Here is a 15,000-nt window from a genome sequence, read left to right as displayed (position 1 = left end):
AACCAGACACCCTCCTCTCTACCAACCAGACACCCTCCTCTCTACCAACCAGACACCCTCCTCTCCACCAACCAGACACCATCTCTACCAACCAGACACCCTCCTCTCTACCAACCAGACACCCTCCTCTCTACCAACCAGACACCTTCATCTCTACCAACCAGACACCTTCATCTCTACCAACCAGGCACCTTCATCTCTACCAACCAGACACCCTCCTCTCTACCAACCAGACACCCTCCTCTCTACCAACCAGACACCTTCATCTCTACCAACCAGACACCTTCATCTCTACCTACCAGACATCGACATATTTACCAACCAGACACCGACATATTTACCAACCAGACACCATCTCTACCAACCAGACACCTTCATCTCTACCAACCAGGCACCTTCATCTCTACCAACCAGACACTGACATGTTTACCAACCAGACACCCTTCTCTCTACCAACCAGACACCCTCCTCTCTACCAACCAGACACCTTCTCTACCAACTAGACACCTTCATCTCTACCAACCAGACACCGAGAGATGTGACAACCCCAGCCTTCGACACCCCCATCACCACAGCCCACACCCAGTCATTTACCCCCCGGTTCTGCTTGTTGGGTGAATCCTTGCCCCCATCCCTCTGTTTCCGAGAGTTGAGGATCTTTGTGGAGGGGATGTGCCACTTGGCCTCTGTAGAGAGGAGAGGAAGAGAAGAGGGGTGAGATGAGGAGTGGCTAAAGAAAGGATTGCATGATCACTGAATGTGTCCTACAGGGTTACTACAGACACAGTACAGGTCATCTAATGTAGAGGTAGGAGACAGATAGTAGAGGTAATCTAGAGGTCATCTAATGTAGAGGTAGGAGACAGACAGTAGAGGTCATATAGAGGTCCTCTAGAGGTCATCTAATGTAGAGGTAGGAGACAGACAGTAAAGGTCATATAGAGGTCCTCTAATGTAGAGGTAGGAGACACAGTAGAGGTCATCTGGAGATCATCTAATGTAGAGGTAGGAGACAGACAGTAGAGGTCATCTAATGTAGAGGTAGGAGACAGACAGTAGAGGTAATCTAGAGATTATCTAATGTAGAGGAAGGAGAAAGGCTGTAGAGGTCATCAAATTTAGAGGAAGGAGACAGACAGTAGAGGTAATCTAGAGGTCATCTAATGTAGAGGTAGGAGAAAGACTGTAGAGGTCATCTAGAGGTCATCAAATTTAGAGGAAGGAGACAGACAGTAGAGGTCATTTAGAGGTCATCTAATGTAGAGGTAGGAGGCAGACAGTAGAGGTCATTTAGAGGTCATCTAATGTGGATTTAGGAGTAAAATCAGGAGCAGAGTGACTCACCTGCCAACCGGGTATTCTCAAGGGTGGGCTCTCTGAGGGTGTCTCTGGAGCACTCATGGAGGACCGAGGACCTGGAATGAGATGGAGGAGAGGTGAGGATGAGTTGGTCACTTATTCTACAGAGTGAGCTAACTAACAAACTGTCAGGATGGAGAGGAGAGGAGGGCTATTGACTGAGCTAGCATAGTGGGAAAGGTAAATAATGGACAATAGAGAGAGCTAGCTGCTAGCATACTGTCAGCAGTAAGGTAAGGATGGGCTAGCATACTGTCAGCAGTAAGGTAAGGATGGGCTAGCATACAGCTAGCTGCTAGCATACTTTTATCAATAAGGTACGGTTGGGTTAGCATACAGCTAGCTGCTAGCATACTGTCAGTAATAAGGTAAGGTTGGGATAGCATACAGCTAGCTGCTAGCATACTTTTATCAATAAGGTACGGTTGGGTTAGCATACAGCTAGCTGCTAGCATACTGTCAGCAATAAGGTAAGGTTGGGATAGCATACAGCTAGCTGCTAGCATACTTTTATCAATAAGGTACGGTTGGGTTAGCATACAGCTAGCTGCTAGCATACTGTCAGCAATAAGGTAAGGAAGGGATAGCATACAGCTAGCTGCTAGCATACTGTCAACAGTTTTTTATTTTTTTATTTAACCAGGTAGGTTAGTTGAGAACAGGTTTTCATTTACAACTGTGACCTGGCCAAGATAAAGCAAAGCAGTGTGACAAAAAAAACAACACAGAGCTACACATGAAACAAACAAACATACAGTCAATAACACAATAGAAAAATCTATATACAGTGTGTGCAAATGGAGTAAGGAGGTAAGGCTATAAATAGGCCATAGTGGCGAAATAATTACAATTTAGCATTAACACGAGTGATAGACGTGCAGATGATGATGTGCAAGTAGAGATACTGGAGTGCAAGACAGGAAAAAAATAACAATATGGGGATGAGGTAGTTGGGTGGGCTATTTACAGATGGGCTGTGAACAGCTGCAGTGATCGGTAAGCTGCTCAGACAGTTGATGCTTAAAGTTAGTTAGTGAGTTAGTGAAGTCTCCAACTTCAGTGACTTTTGCAATTCATTCCAGTCATCGGCAGCAGAGAACTGGAAGGAAAGGAGGTGTTGGCTTTGGGGATGACCAGTGAAAAATACCTGCTGGAACGTGTGCTACGGGTGCGTGTTGCTAGGGTGACCAGTGAAATATACCTGCTGGAACGTGTGCTACGGGTGGGTGTTGCTATGGTGACCAGTTTAATATACCTGCTGGAACGTGTGCTACGGGTGGGTGTTGCTATTGTGACCAGTTTAATATACCTGCTGGAACGTGTGCTATGGTTGGGTGTTGCTATGCTGACCAGTGAGCTGAGATAAGACGGGGCATTACCTAGCAAATACTTATAGATGACCTGGAGCCACTGGGTTTGGCCATGGATATGTAGCGAGGGCCAGGCAACAAGACCATACAGGTCGCAGTGGTGGGTAGTATATGGGGCTTTAGTGACAGAACTGATGGCATTGTGATAGACTACATCAAATTTGCTGAGTAGAGTTCTGGAGGCTATTTTGTAAATGACATCGCCAAAGTCAAGGATCGGAAGGATAGTCAGTTTTACGAGGGTATGTTTGGCAGCATGAGTGTAGGATGCTTTCTTTGCTAAATAGGAAGCAGAATCTAGATGTAATTTTTAATTTTGGATTGGAGATGCTTAATGTGAGTCTGGAAGGAGAGTTTACAGTCTAACCAGACACCTAGGTATTTGTAGTTGTCCACATATTCTAAGTCAGAACAGGCCCTCCGATTTGACACATTGAACTCTATCAGAGAAGTAGTTGGTGAACCAGGGGAGGCAGTCATTTGAGAAACCACGGCTGTTGAGTCTGCCGATAAGAATGCAGTGATTGACAGAGTCGAAAGCCTTGGCCAGGTCGATGCAGACGGCTGCACAGAACTGTCTTTTATCGATGGCGGTTATGATATGGTTTAGTACCTTGAGCGTGGCTGAGGTGAACCCATGACCAGATTGCATAGCAGAGAAGGTACGGTGGGATTCAAAATGGTCGGTGATCTGTTTGTTAACTTGGCTTTCGAAGACTTTAGAAAGGCAGGGCAGAATGGATATAGGTCTGTAGCAGTTTGGGTCTAGAGTATCTCCCCCTTTGAAGAGAGGGATGACCGCGGCAGCTTTCCAATCTTTAGGGATCTCAGACGATACGAAAGAGGGGTTGAACAGGCTAGTAGTAAGGGTTGCAACAATTGCGGGGGATAATTTTAGAAAGAGAGGGTCCAGATTGTCTAGCCCAGCTGATTTGTAGGGGTCCAGATTATGCAGCTCTTTCAGAACATCAGCTATCTGGATTTGGGCTTTGGAGGGTTGCTGTGGAGGGTGCCGGGCAGTTGACCGGGGTAGGGGTAGCCAAGTGGAAAGCATGGCCAGCCATAGAGAAATGCTTATTGAAATTCTCAATTATAGTGGATTTATCGGTGGTGACAGTGTTTCCTAGCCTCAGAGCAGTGGGCAGCTGGGATGAGGTGCTCTTATTCTCCATGGACTTTACAGTGTCCCAGAACTTTTATCAATGGAATGGTTAAAAAATAAACATATCCAGGTGTTAGAATGGCCAAGTCAAAGTCCAGACCTGAATCCAATCGATAATCTGTGGAAAGAACTGAAAACTGCTGTTCACAAATGCTCTCCATCCAACCTCACTGAGCTCGAGCCGTTTTGCAAGGAGGAATGAGAAAAAATAAAAAATCTCTCGATGTGCTAAACTGATAGAGACATACCCCAAGTGACTTACAGCTGTAATCGCAGCAAAAGGTGGTGCTACAAAGTATTAACTTAAGGGGGCTGAATAATTTTGCACGCCCAATTTTTCAGTTTTTGATTTGTTAAAAAGGTTTGAAATATCCAATAAATGTCGTTCCACTTCATGATTGTGTCCCACTTGTTGTTGATTCTTCACAAAAAATACCGTTTTATATCTTTATGTTTGAAGCCTGAAATATGGCAAAAGGTCGCAAAGTTCAAGGGGGCCGAATACTTTCGCAAGGCACTGCATTCCTAGTTCTAATTTTTTTGAGAGGGGCATGCTTATTTAAGATGGTGAGGAAGGCACTTTTAAAGAATAGCCAGGCATCATCTAGTGCTACATTACGCAGATCAGGATCATACGAGGTCAAAACATTTGATCTCATTATGGAATCAGATTGAACATGGAGTAGCTTGCCAACACTGACTAGTGACAGTGTGTACTGTAGTAGTCTGGTATAGTTAGGGTAATGACAGTGTAGGGTAGTAGTCTGGTATAGTTAGGGTAATGACAGTGCAGGGTATTGACATTATGTACTGTAGTAGTCTGGAAGAGTTATGGTAATGACAGTGTAGGGTAGTAGTCTGGTATAGTTAGGGTAATGACAGTGCAGGGTATTGACATTATGTACTGTAGTAGTCTGGAAGAGTTATGGTAATGACAGTGTAGGGTAGTAGTCTGGTATAGTTAGGGTAATGACAGTGTGTACTGTAGTAGTCTGGTATAGTTAGGGTAATGACAGTGCAGGGTATTGACATTATGTACTGTAGTAGTCTGTTAGAGTTAGGGTAATGACAGTGTAGGGTAGCAGTCTGGTATAGTTAAGGGAATGACAGTGTAGGGTAATGACAGAATGTACTGTAGTAGTCTGGTATAGTTAGGGTAATGACAGTGCAGGGTATTGACATTATGTACTGTAGTAGTCTGGAAGAGTTAGGGTAATGACAGTGTGTACTGTAGTAGTCTGGTATAGTTAGGGTAATGACAGTGTAGGGTAATGACAGAATGTACTGTGGTAGTCTGATATAGTTAGGGTATTGATCAGTACAGGGTAATGACAGTATGTAATGTAGTAGTTTGGTAGAGTTAGGGTAATGACAGTATATGGTAATGACAGTATGTACTGTAGTTTTCTGGTAGAATTAAGGTAATATAGACAGATTATAGACAGATTAGGATGTCACTCCCTGTCCCTAACCCTAACCCACTGGAGAAATATTAGGATGGATCTCCCTGTCCCTAACCCACTGGAGACAGATTAGGATGGATCTCCCTGTCCCTAACTCACTGGAGACAGATTAGGATGCCTCTCCCTGTCCCTAACCCACTGGAGACAGATTAGGATGGATCTCCCTGTCCCTAACCCTAACCCACTGGAGACAGATTAGGATGCCTCTCCCTGTCCCTAACCCACTGGAGACAGATTAGGATGGATCTCCCTGTCCCTAAACCACTGGAGACAGATTAGGATGGATCTCCCTGTCCCTAACCCACTGGAGACAGATTAGGATGGATCTCCCTGTCCCTAACCGACTGGAGACAGATTAGGATGCCTCTCCCTGTCCCTAACCCACTGGAGACAGATAAGGATGCCTCTACCTGTCCCTAACCCACTGGAGACAGATTAGGATGCATCTCCCTGTCCCTAACCCACTGGAGACAGATTAGGATGGATCTCCCTGTCCCTAACCCACTGGAGACAGATTAGGATGGATCTCCCTGTCCCTAACCCACTGGAGACAGATTAGGATGCCTCACCCTGTCCCTAACCCACTGGAGACAGATTAGGATGCCTCACCCTGTCCCTAACCCACTGGAGATAGATTAGGATGCCTCACCCTGTCCCTAACCCGAACCCACTGGAGACAGATTAGGATGGATCTCCCTGTCCCTAACCCACTGGAGACAGATTAGGATGCCTCTCCCTGTCCCTAACCCACTGGAGACAGATTAGGATGCCTCTGCCTGTCCCTAACCCTAACCCACTGGAGATAGATTAGGATGCCTCACCCTGTCCTTAACCCTAACCCACTGGAGACAGATTAGGATGGATCTCCCTGTCCCTAACCCACTGGAGACAGATTAGGATGCCTCACCCTGTCCCTAACCCACTGGAGACAGATTAGGATGGATCTCCCTGTCCCTAACCCACTGGAGACAGATTAGGATGGATCTCCCTGTCCCTAACCCACTGGAGACATATTAGGATGGATCTCCCTGTCCCTAATCCACTGGAGACAGATTAGGATGCCTCTCCCTGTCCCTAACCCACTGGAGACAGATTAGGATGGATCTCCCTGTCCCTAATCCACTGGAGACAGATTTGGATGCTCCCTGTCTAGCTGGGCCTTCCTTACCCCTCCACTCCCCTCCCTCTCTTCCTCCCACTCTTCCTGACTTTCCTCTCCTCTCCTCTCCTCTCCTCTCCTCTCCTCTCCTCTCCTCTCCTCTCCTCTCCTCTCCTCTCCTCTCCTCTCCTCTCCTCTCCTCTCCTCTCCTCTCCTCTCCTCTCCCCTCCTCGCCTCTCCTCTCCTATCCTATCCTATCCTCTCCTCTCCCCATCACATCCCTCTCAACTCCTCTCCTCTCACCCAGTCCCTCCCCTCCTCTATCTGCTCCTCTCCTCCCCTTCTCCCTACCCTCTCCCCCCTCTCCCCCGGCCAGTTCTTACCCGTCGTATCCAGGAGGTTGAGACCAGGTTCCACTTCCACAGGGTCCTGGGTCACTAGACGATGACTGGTTGCTAGGGGAACTGCGGTAGTGCTGGTCTCCCTTATTACACACAGTCACCTGCGGGTTCTCACAGTCAGCCCTATAGACAGACAACATATAGAATCGATATATTATATACTGTTATACTGTATATTATGACATGTATAGTAGTGCTGGTCTACCTTATTACACATGGTCACCTGAGGGTTCTCAGTCAGCCCTATAGACAGATGACCTGAGGGTTCTCAGTCAGCCCTATAGACAGATGACCTGAGGGTTCTCAGTCAGCCCTATAGACAGATGACCTGAGGGTTCTCAGTCAGCCCTATAGACAGATGACCTGAGGGTTCTCAGTCAGCCCTATAGACAGATGACCTGAGGGTTCTCAGTCAGCCCTATAGACAGATGACCTGAGGGTTCTCAGTCAGCCCTATAGACAGATGACCTGAGGGTTCTCAGTCAGCCCTATAGACAGATGACCTGAGGGTTCTCAGTCAGCCCTATAGACAGATGACCTGAGGGTTCTCAGTCAGCCCTATAGACAGATGACCTGAGGGTTCTCAGTCAGCCCTATAGACAGATGACCTGAGGGTTCTCAGTCAGCCCTATAGACAGATGACCTGAGGGTTCTCAGTCAGCCCTATAGACAGATGACCTGAGGGTTCTCAGTCAGCCCTATAGACAGATAACCTGAGGGTTCTCAGTCAGCCCTATAGACAGATAACCTGAGGGTTCTCAGTCAGCCCTATAGACAGATGACCTGAGGGTTCTCAGTCAGCCCTATAGACAGATGACCTGAGGGTTCTCAGTCAGCCCTATAGACAGATAACCTGAGGGTTCTCAGTCAGCCCTATAGACAGATGACCTGAGGGTTCTCAGTCAGCCCTATAGACAGATAACCTGAGGGTTCTCAGTCAGCCCTATAGACAGATAACCTGAGGGTTCTCACAGTCAGCAGTACAACATGGCAGCAGTACAACATGGCAGCAGTACAACATGGCAGCAACACAACATGGCAGCAGTACAACATGGCAGCAGTACAACATGACAGCAGTACAACATGGCAGCAGTACAACATGGCAGCAACACAACATGGCAGCAGTACAACATGGCAGCAGTACAACATGACAGCAGTACAACATGGCAGCAGTACAACATGACAGCAGTACAACATGGCAGCAGTACAACATGGCAGCAACACAACATGGCAGCAACACAACATGGTACAAACAAAGGCAAGAAGGTAGATGCAACAATACATCACGTGAAGCAGCCACAACTGTCAGTAAGAGTGAGTGAGTCTTTGAATGAAGAGATGGAGATGAAACTGTCTAGTTTGTGTGTTTTTTGCAGCTCGTTCCAGTCGTTAGCTGCAGCGAACTGAAAAGACGAGCGACCCAGGGATGTGTGCGCTTGTATGTATGTCTTGTTCCATTAAATCATTCTGTAATGACTCAAAAAAAGGATGTCAGTCATCCGTTTTTATTCGATAAAAGAAACTGCTAGCCATTGACTGCTAACAGCTGAGAACTGCTAGCCATTGGCTGCTAACAGCTGAGAACTGCTAGCCATTGACTGCTAACAGCTGAGAACTGCTAGCCATTGACTGCTAACCGCTGAGAACTGCTAGCCATTGGCTGCTAACAGCTGAGAACTGCTAGCCATTGGCTGCTAACAGCTGAGAACTGCTAGCCATTGGCTGCTAACAGCTGAGAACTGCTAGCCATTGGCTGCTAACAGCTGAGAACTGCTAGCCATTGGCTGCTAACAGCTGAGAACTGCTAGCCATTGGCTGCTAACAGCTGAGAACTGCTAGCCATTGGCTGCTAACAGCTGAGAACTGCTAGCCATTGGCTGCTAACAGCTGAGAACTGCTAGCCATTGGCTGCTAACAGCTGAGAACTGCTAGCCATTGGCTGCTAACCGCTGAGAACTGCTAGCCATTGGCTGCTAACCACTGAGAACTGCTAGCCATTGGCTGCTAACAGCTGAGAACTGCTAGCCATTGGCTGCTAACAGCTGAGAACTGCTAGCCATTGGCTGCTAACAGCTGAGAACTGCTAGCCATTGACTGCTAACAGCTGAGAACTGCTAGCCATTGACTGCTAACAGCTGAGAACTGCTAGCCATTGACTGCTAACAGCTGAGAACTGCTAGCCATTGACTGCTAACCGCTGAGAACTGCTAGCCATTGGCTGCTAACAGCTGAGAACTGCTAGCCATTGGCTGCTAACAGCTGAGAACTGCTAGCCATTGGCTGCTAACAGCTGAGAACTGCTAGCCATTGGCTGCTAACAGCTGAGAACTGCTAGCCATTGGCTGCTAACAGCTGAGAACTGCTAGCCATTGGCTGCTAACAGCTGAGAACTGCTAGCCATTGGCTGCTAACAGCTGAGAACTGCTAGCCATTGGCTGCTAACCGCTGAGAACTGCTAGCCATTGGCTGCTAACCACTGAGAACTGCTAGCCATTGGCTGCTAACAGCTGAGAACTGCTAGCCATTGGCTGCTAACAGCTGAGAACTGCTAGCCATTGGCTGCTAACAGCTGAGAACTGCTAGCCATTGACTGCTAACAGCTGAGAACTGCTAGCCATTGACTGCTAACAGCTGAGAACTGCTAGCCATTGACTGCTAACAGCTGAGAACTGCTAGCCATTGACTGCTAACAGCTGAGAACTGCTAGCCATTGACTGCTAACAGCTGAGAACTGCTAGCCATTGGCTGCTAACAGCTGAGAACTGCTAGCCATTGGCTGCTAACAGCTGAGAACTGCTAGCCATTGACTGCTAACAGCTGAGAACTGCTAGCCATTGACTGCTAACAGCTGAGAACTGCTAGCCATTGGCTGCTAACAGCTGAGAACTGCTAGCCATTGGCTGCTAACAGCTGAGAACTGCTAGCCATTGGCTGCTAACAGCTGAGAACTGCTAGCCATTGGCTGCTAACAGCTGAGAACTGCTAGCCATTGGCTGCTAACAGCTGAGAACTGCTAGCCATTGGCTGCTAACAGCTGAGAACTGCTAGCCATTGGCTGCTAACAGCTGAGAACTGCTAGCCATTGGCTGCTAACAGCTGAGAACTGCTAGCCATTGGCTGCTAACAGCTGAGAACTGCTAGCCATTGACTGCTAACAGCTGAGAACTGCTAGCCATTGGCTGCTAACAGCTGAGAACTGCTAGCCATTGGCTGCTAACAGCTGAGAACTGCTAGCCATTGGCTGCTAACAGCTGAGAACTGCTAGCCATTGGCTGCTAACAACTGAGAACTGCTAGCTATTGGCTGCTAACAGCTGAGAACTGCTAGCCATTGGCTGCTAACAGCTGAGAACTGCTAGCCATTGGCTGCTAACAGCTGAGAACTGCTAGCCATTGACTGCTAACAGCTGAGAACTGCTAGCCATTGGCTGCTAACAGCTGAGAACTGCTAGCCATTGGCTGCTAACCGCTGAGAACTACTAGCCATTGGCTGCTAACCGCTGAGAACTGCTAGCCATTGGCTGCTAACCGCTGAGAACTGCTAGCTTTTGGCTGCTAACAGCTGAGAACTGCTAGCCATTGGCTGCTAACCACTGAGAACTGCTAGCCATTGGCTGCTAACAGCTGAGAACTGCTAGCCATTGACTGCTAACAGCTGAGAACTGCTAGCCATTGACTGCTAACAGCTGAGAACTGCTAGCCATTGGCTGCTAACAGCTGAGAACTGCTAGCCATTGACTGCTAACAGCTGAGAACTGCTAGCCATTGGCTGCTAACAGCTGAGAACTGCTAGCCATTGGCTGCTAACCGCTGAGAACTGCTAGCCATTGGCTGCTAACCGCTGAGAACTGCTAGCCATTGGCTGCTAACCGCTGAGAACTGCTAGCTTTTGGCTGCTAACAGCTGAGAACTGCTAGCCATTGGCTGCTAACCACTGAGAACTGCTAGCCATTGGCTGCTAACAGCTGAGAACTGCTAGCCATTGGCTGCTAACCGCTGAGAACTGCTAGCTAACTGGCAAGCACAAACACAGTCAACAACTTTGGGAGTACAGATCCCCAGGAATTGGCTGACCTCTAGTGGTAAAAGTCAAAACTGCCGGAAATGAACAGTTAAAGAAAAATAATTATTCTGCCAACGAAAAGTAATCTTGTTTTTTTATAGAGACATACTAACACAAAATAAACACGACAGTGTGTAAACGACAACACAATAGTGATGGTAATTAAGAAATTGATTAAAATGCTGGAATTAAAATATGTATACATGATCTCTTACCTGGAGTAACTAACTAACTAACTAACTAACTAACTGACTAACTAACTAACTAATGCTAATATCTTGAGAAGTGTACAGTGGTGCAGTACACAGTGAACCTAGAAGTCAGCCTGGGTCAAGAGCCAGAGGGAATCATAATCACTGTCACACTGTATGGCTGCTCAGCACAGCTCTTATGTAAAACCATCACACGGACGGACGGACAGACAGGCAGATAGACAGACAGAGTTACATCTTTTCACTCTCTCCAAGGGCAGTCATTGTGTAACAGGCTTAAACAAGAGAGTGTATTACGCTGTCATTCTTTATAGACCTTCATTTACCCTGAGGATGGTCCTCTTGACTGTTGCTGGCTGCACAGAGCTGTCTGAACAGCCAGTCAGCCAGTCAACCAGTCAGTCAGCCAGTCACCAGTCAGTCAGCCAGTCAACCAGTCAGTCAGCTAGTCAGCCAGCCAGTCAGCCAGTCAGCCAGTCAGCCAGTCAGCCAGCCAGCCAGTCAGCCAGCCAGCCAGCCAGCCAGCCAGCCAGCCAACCAGTCAGTCAGCCAGTCAGCCAGTCAACCAGCCAGTCAGCCAACCAGCCAGTCAGCCAGCCAGCCAGTCAGTCAGTTAGCCAGCCAGCCAGTCAGCCAGCCAACCACTCTGGAAGCTTTATCTGGACATGGTTCGTCAGGACCTCCACCAGCCGAAGCTAAGTAGTAACGTTAACATGATGCCTTCTAATTGCAGTCGCTGTACTCATAATATACAGGAGAACGATCGCCTTACGGCGAGGATAGGGTACTTGAGGGTACTTTAAGTGTAGGAAAGGATGAAACAGCGTCTGTGCCACCAGTAAGTACAGATAGTAAAGTTAGTATAAATCCCCTCGCATGGTCCCCACAGCTGGACAACTTTCTCATGGCTTCTGGAGGGAAAGGCTGTAGGAATGCTCAACTGGTGTCGCTCATTCAGCCGACAGAATCTTTCAACCGGTTTTCCCCATTAAGCAGCGAGTCGGAGTCAGAGGCCGAGCCTTCTCTTGTCTCTACTCCTCCCGTTACGGGGTCTGAGATGCTGAAGCTTCCCACCATTAGCTCTGACAAATTGATAGAGTATAGGGATATTTTTTATCCACGTCAGCACCAACAATATTAGGATGAAACAGTCAGAGGTCACCAAGCGCAACATAGTCTCAGTAAGTAACTTTGCTAGAAAGATGTGTCGGCATCGAGTAATTGTCTCTGGACCCCTCCCAGTTAGGGGGAGTGATGAGCTCCACAGCAGAGTCTCACAACTTAATTGCTGGTTGACAACTGTTTTCTGCCCCTCCCAAAGGATGGAATTTGTAGATAATTGGCCCTCTTTCTGAGTCTGCACAACACTGTCAGGACCTAGGATCAAGGGAGACACTGACGTTTTTTAATACTATATCTCTTGACACATTGATGAAAATAATCATGGCCTCTAAACCTTCAAGCTGCATACTAGACCCTATTCCAACTAAACTACTGAAAGAGCTGCTTCCTGTGCTTGGCCATCCTATGTTGAACATAATAAACGGCTCTCTATCCACCGGATGTTTACCAAACTCACTAAAAGTGGCAGTAATAAAGCCTGTCTTGAAAAAGCCAAACCTTGACCCAGAAAATATTTTAAAAACTATCGGCCTATATCGAATCTCTCATTCCTCTCAAAAAATGTTGAAAAAGCTGTTACGTAGCAACTCACTGCCTTCCTGAAGACAAACAATGTAATGCTTCAGTCTGGTTTTAGACCCCATCATAGCACTGAGACTGTACTTGCGAAGGTGGTAAATGACCTTTTAATGTCATCAGACCGAGGCTCTGCATCTGTCCTCGTGCTTCTAGACCTTAGTGCTGCTTTTGATACCATCGATCACCACATTCTTTTGGAGAGATTGGAAACCCAAATTGGTCTACACGGACAAGTTCTGGCCTGGTTTAGATCTTATCTGTCGGAAAGATATCAGTTTGTCTCTGTGAATGGTTTGTCCTCTGACAAATCAACTGTAAATTTCGGTGTTCCTCAAGGTTCCGTTTCAGGATCACTATTGTTTTCACTATATATTTTACCTCTTGGGGATGTCAATCGAAAACATAATGTTAACTTTGACTATGACACACAGCTGTACATTTCGATGAAACATGGTGAAGCCCAAAAATTGCCCTCCCTGGAAGGCTGTGTTTCAGACATAAGGAAGTGGATGGCGGCAAATGTTTTACTTTTAAACTCGGACAAAACAGAGATGCTTGTTCTAGGTCTCAAGAAAAAAAGAGGTCTTCTGTTGGATCTGACAATTAATTTTGATGGTTGTACAGTCGTCTCAAATAAAACTGTGAAGGACCTCGCCATTACTGTCACATCGGTATGAATGATTCGGGAAACAGGCACAGGAATGTGTAATATTTTTTTTATTACACCCAAATTACGGGGTGCCGTGTAAAGGCACGGGGGCGAACAATCACTATACAAAACACAGGGTTGAATCCCAACGAAAGAGCAAGGAAGTACCTTGAATAAATACACAAGTGCACGATGATTAACACATTTTTGTAAAATAAATGATTTCACCTTCATTTAACCAGGAACAAGTTCTCATTTAGAAATGCAACCTGGTATTCACGTGTCAAGCAAGTGAATGTTATGAAAGATGTGTGTCAACTGTTAGGATAAATGAAATCCAACTGACGCCATTGTCCTGATCCATCCACACAATGTAAACTGGAGCTGAAGTTAATTGATCTTTGACTGCTGTCATACTGACACATTCATCCTAATGCCATAATGGCTTTTGTTCTGATTTCTGCTATTTATCAAGGCTACTTGGCACGTATAATATAATGATGTTTACAATTATAATGATGTTTAGGCTACTGATGTTTTCATAATTTGACCGCTCATCTTGTGCATCTTGGGTCTGCGGTTGTGAGGCCGGTTGGACATACTGCCAAATTCTCTAAAACAACTTTGGTGGCGGTTTATGGTAGAGAAATGAACATTCAATTATCTGATAACAGCTCTGGTGGACATTCCTGCAGTCAGCATGCCAATTGCACGCTCCCTCAAAATTTGAAACATCTGTGGCATTGTGTTGTGTGACAAAACTGCAGATTTTAGAGTGGCCTTTTATTGTCCCCAGCACAAGGTGAACCTGTGTAATGATCATGCTGTTTATTCAGCTTCTTGATATGCCACACCTGTCAGGTGGATGGGTTATCTTGGCAGATGAGAAATGCTCACTAACAGGGATGTAAACACATGTGTGCACAACATTTTATAGAAATAGTTTTTTTGTCAAATTTTTGGGATCTTTTATTTCAGCTCATGAAACATGAGAAGAAAATGTTACATGTTGCGTTTATATATTTGTTCGGTATCTTTATAAAAAGAAGCTGTGAACATGTTCCAACACCTATGCTTGCTGTTTCATAGCTGTAACAAAGGTGAATAAAATTGATTGAAAACTTGAATTTGTTGTGTTTGTCTGTTTTAAAAAGTAACTATTGCCATTGTGTTATTATAAATAAAAAAAGATCAGATTCTAAAGCTATCCTTCATAAACACAACCAAAAGACTACTTCTGTAATAGCATATATGAAATGCATTAATTACACTGTTCGAATTTTTAAAGTCAGAATTACTAACTGTAACCCAACACCTGGATGTGGTCTCCAACCCAACACCTGGATGTGGTCTCCAACCCAACACCTGGATGTGGTCTCCAACCCAACACCTGGATGTGGTCTCCAACACCTGGATGTGGTCTTCAACCCAACACCTGGATGTGGTCTCCAACCCAACACCTGGATGTGGTCTCCAACACCTGGATGTGGTCTCCAACCCAACACCTGGATGTGGTCTCCAA

At 46.3% G+C, this 15,000-nt stretch overlaps 1 protein-coding gene across 1 annotated transcript in view; it reads right to left on the bottom strand.

The window, feature by feature from the left end:
- Positions 1-15,000, bottom strand: part of LOC109884963 (signal-induced proliferation-associated 1-like protein 2) — a gene marked incomplete in the record, with an annotated part of 384,885 nt that overhangs the window by 102,846 nt on the left and 267,039 nt on the right. The window contains 3 exon segments of the mRNA XM_031799971.1: positions 595-686; positions 1,345-1,415; positions 6,837-6,977. Of these exon segments, the coding sequence (XP_031655831.1) occupies positions 595-686; positions 1,345-1,415; positions 6,837-6,977 (304 nt within the window).

This window comes from Oncorhynchus kisutch, linkage group LG20 (genome assembly GCF_002021735.2).
Source record: "Oncorhynchus kisutch isolate 150728-3 linkage group LG20, Okis_V2, whole genome shotgun sequence".
Taxonomy (NCBI): domain Eukaryota; kingdom Metazoa; phylum Chordata; class Actinopteri; order Salmoniformes; family Salmonidae; genus Oncorhynchus; species Oncorhynchus kisutch.
The sequence above is the reverse complement of the archived record's forward strand: the minus strand, read 5'-3'. Positions and strand labels throughout refer to the sequence as shown.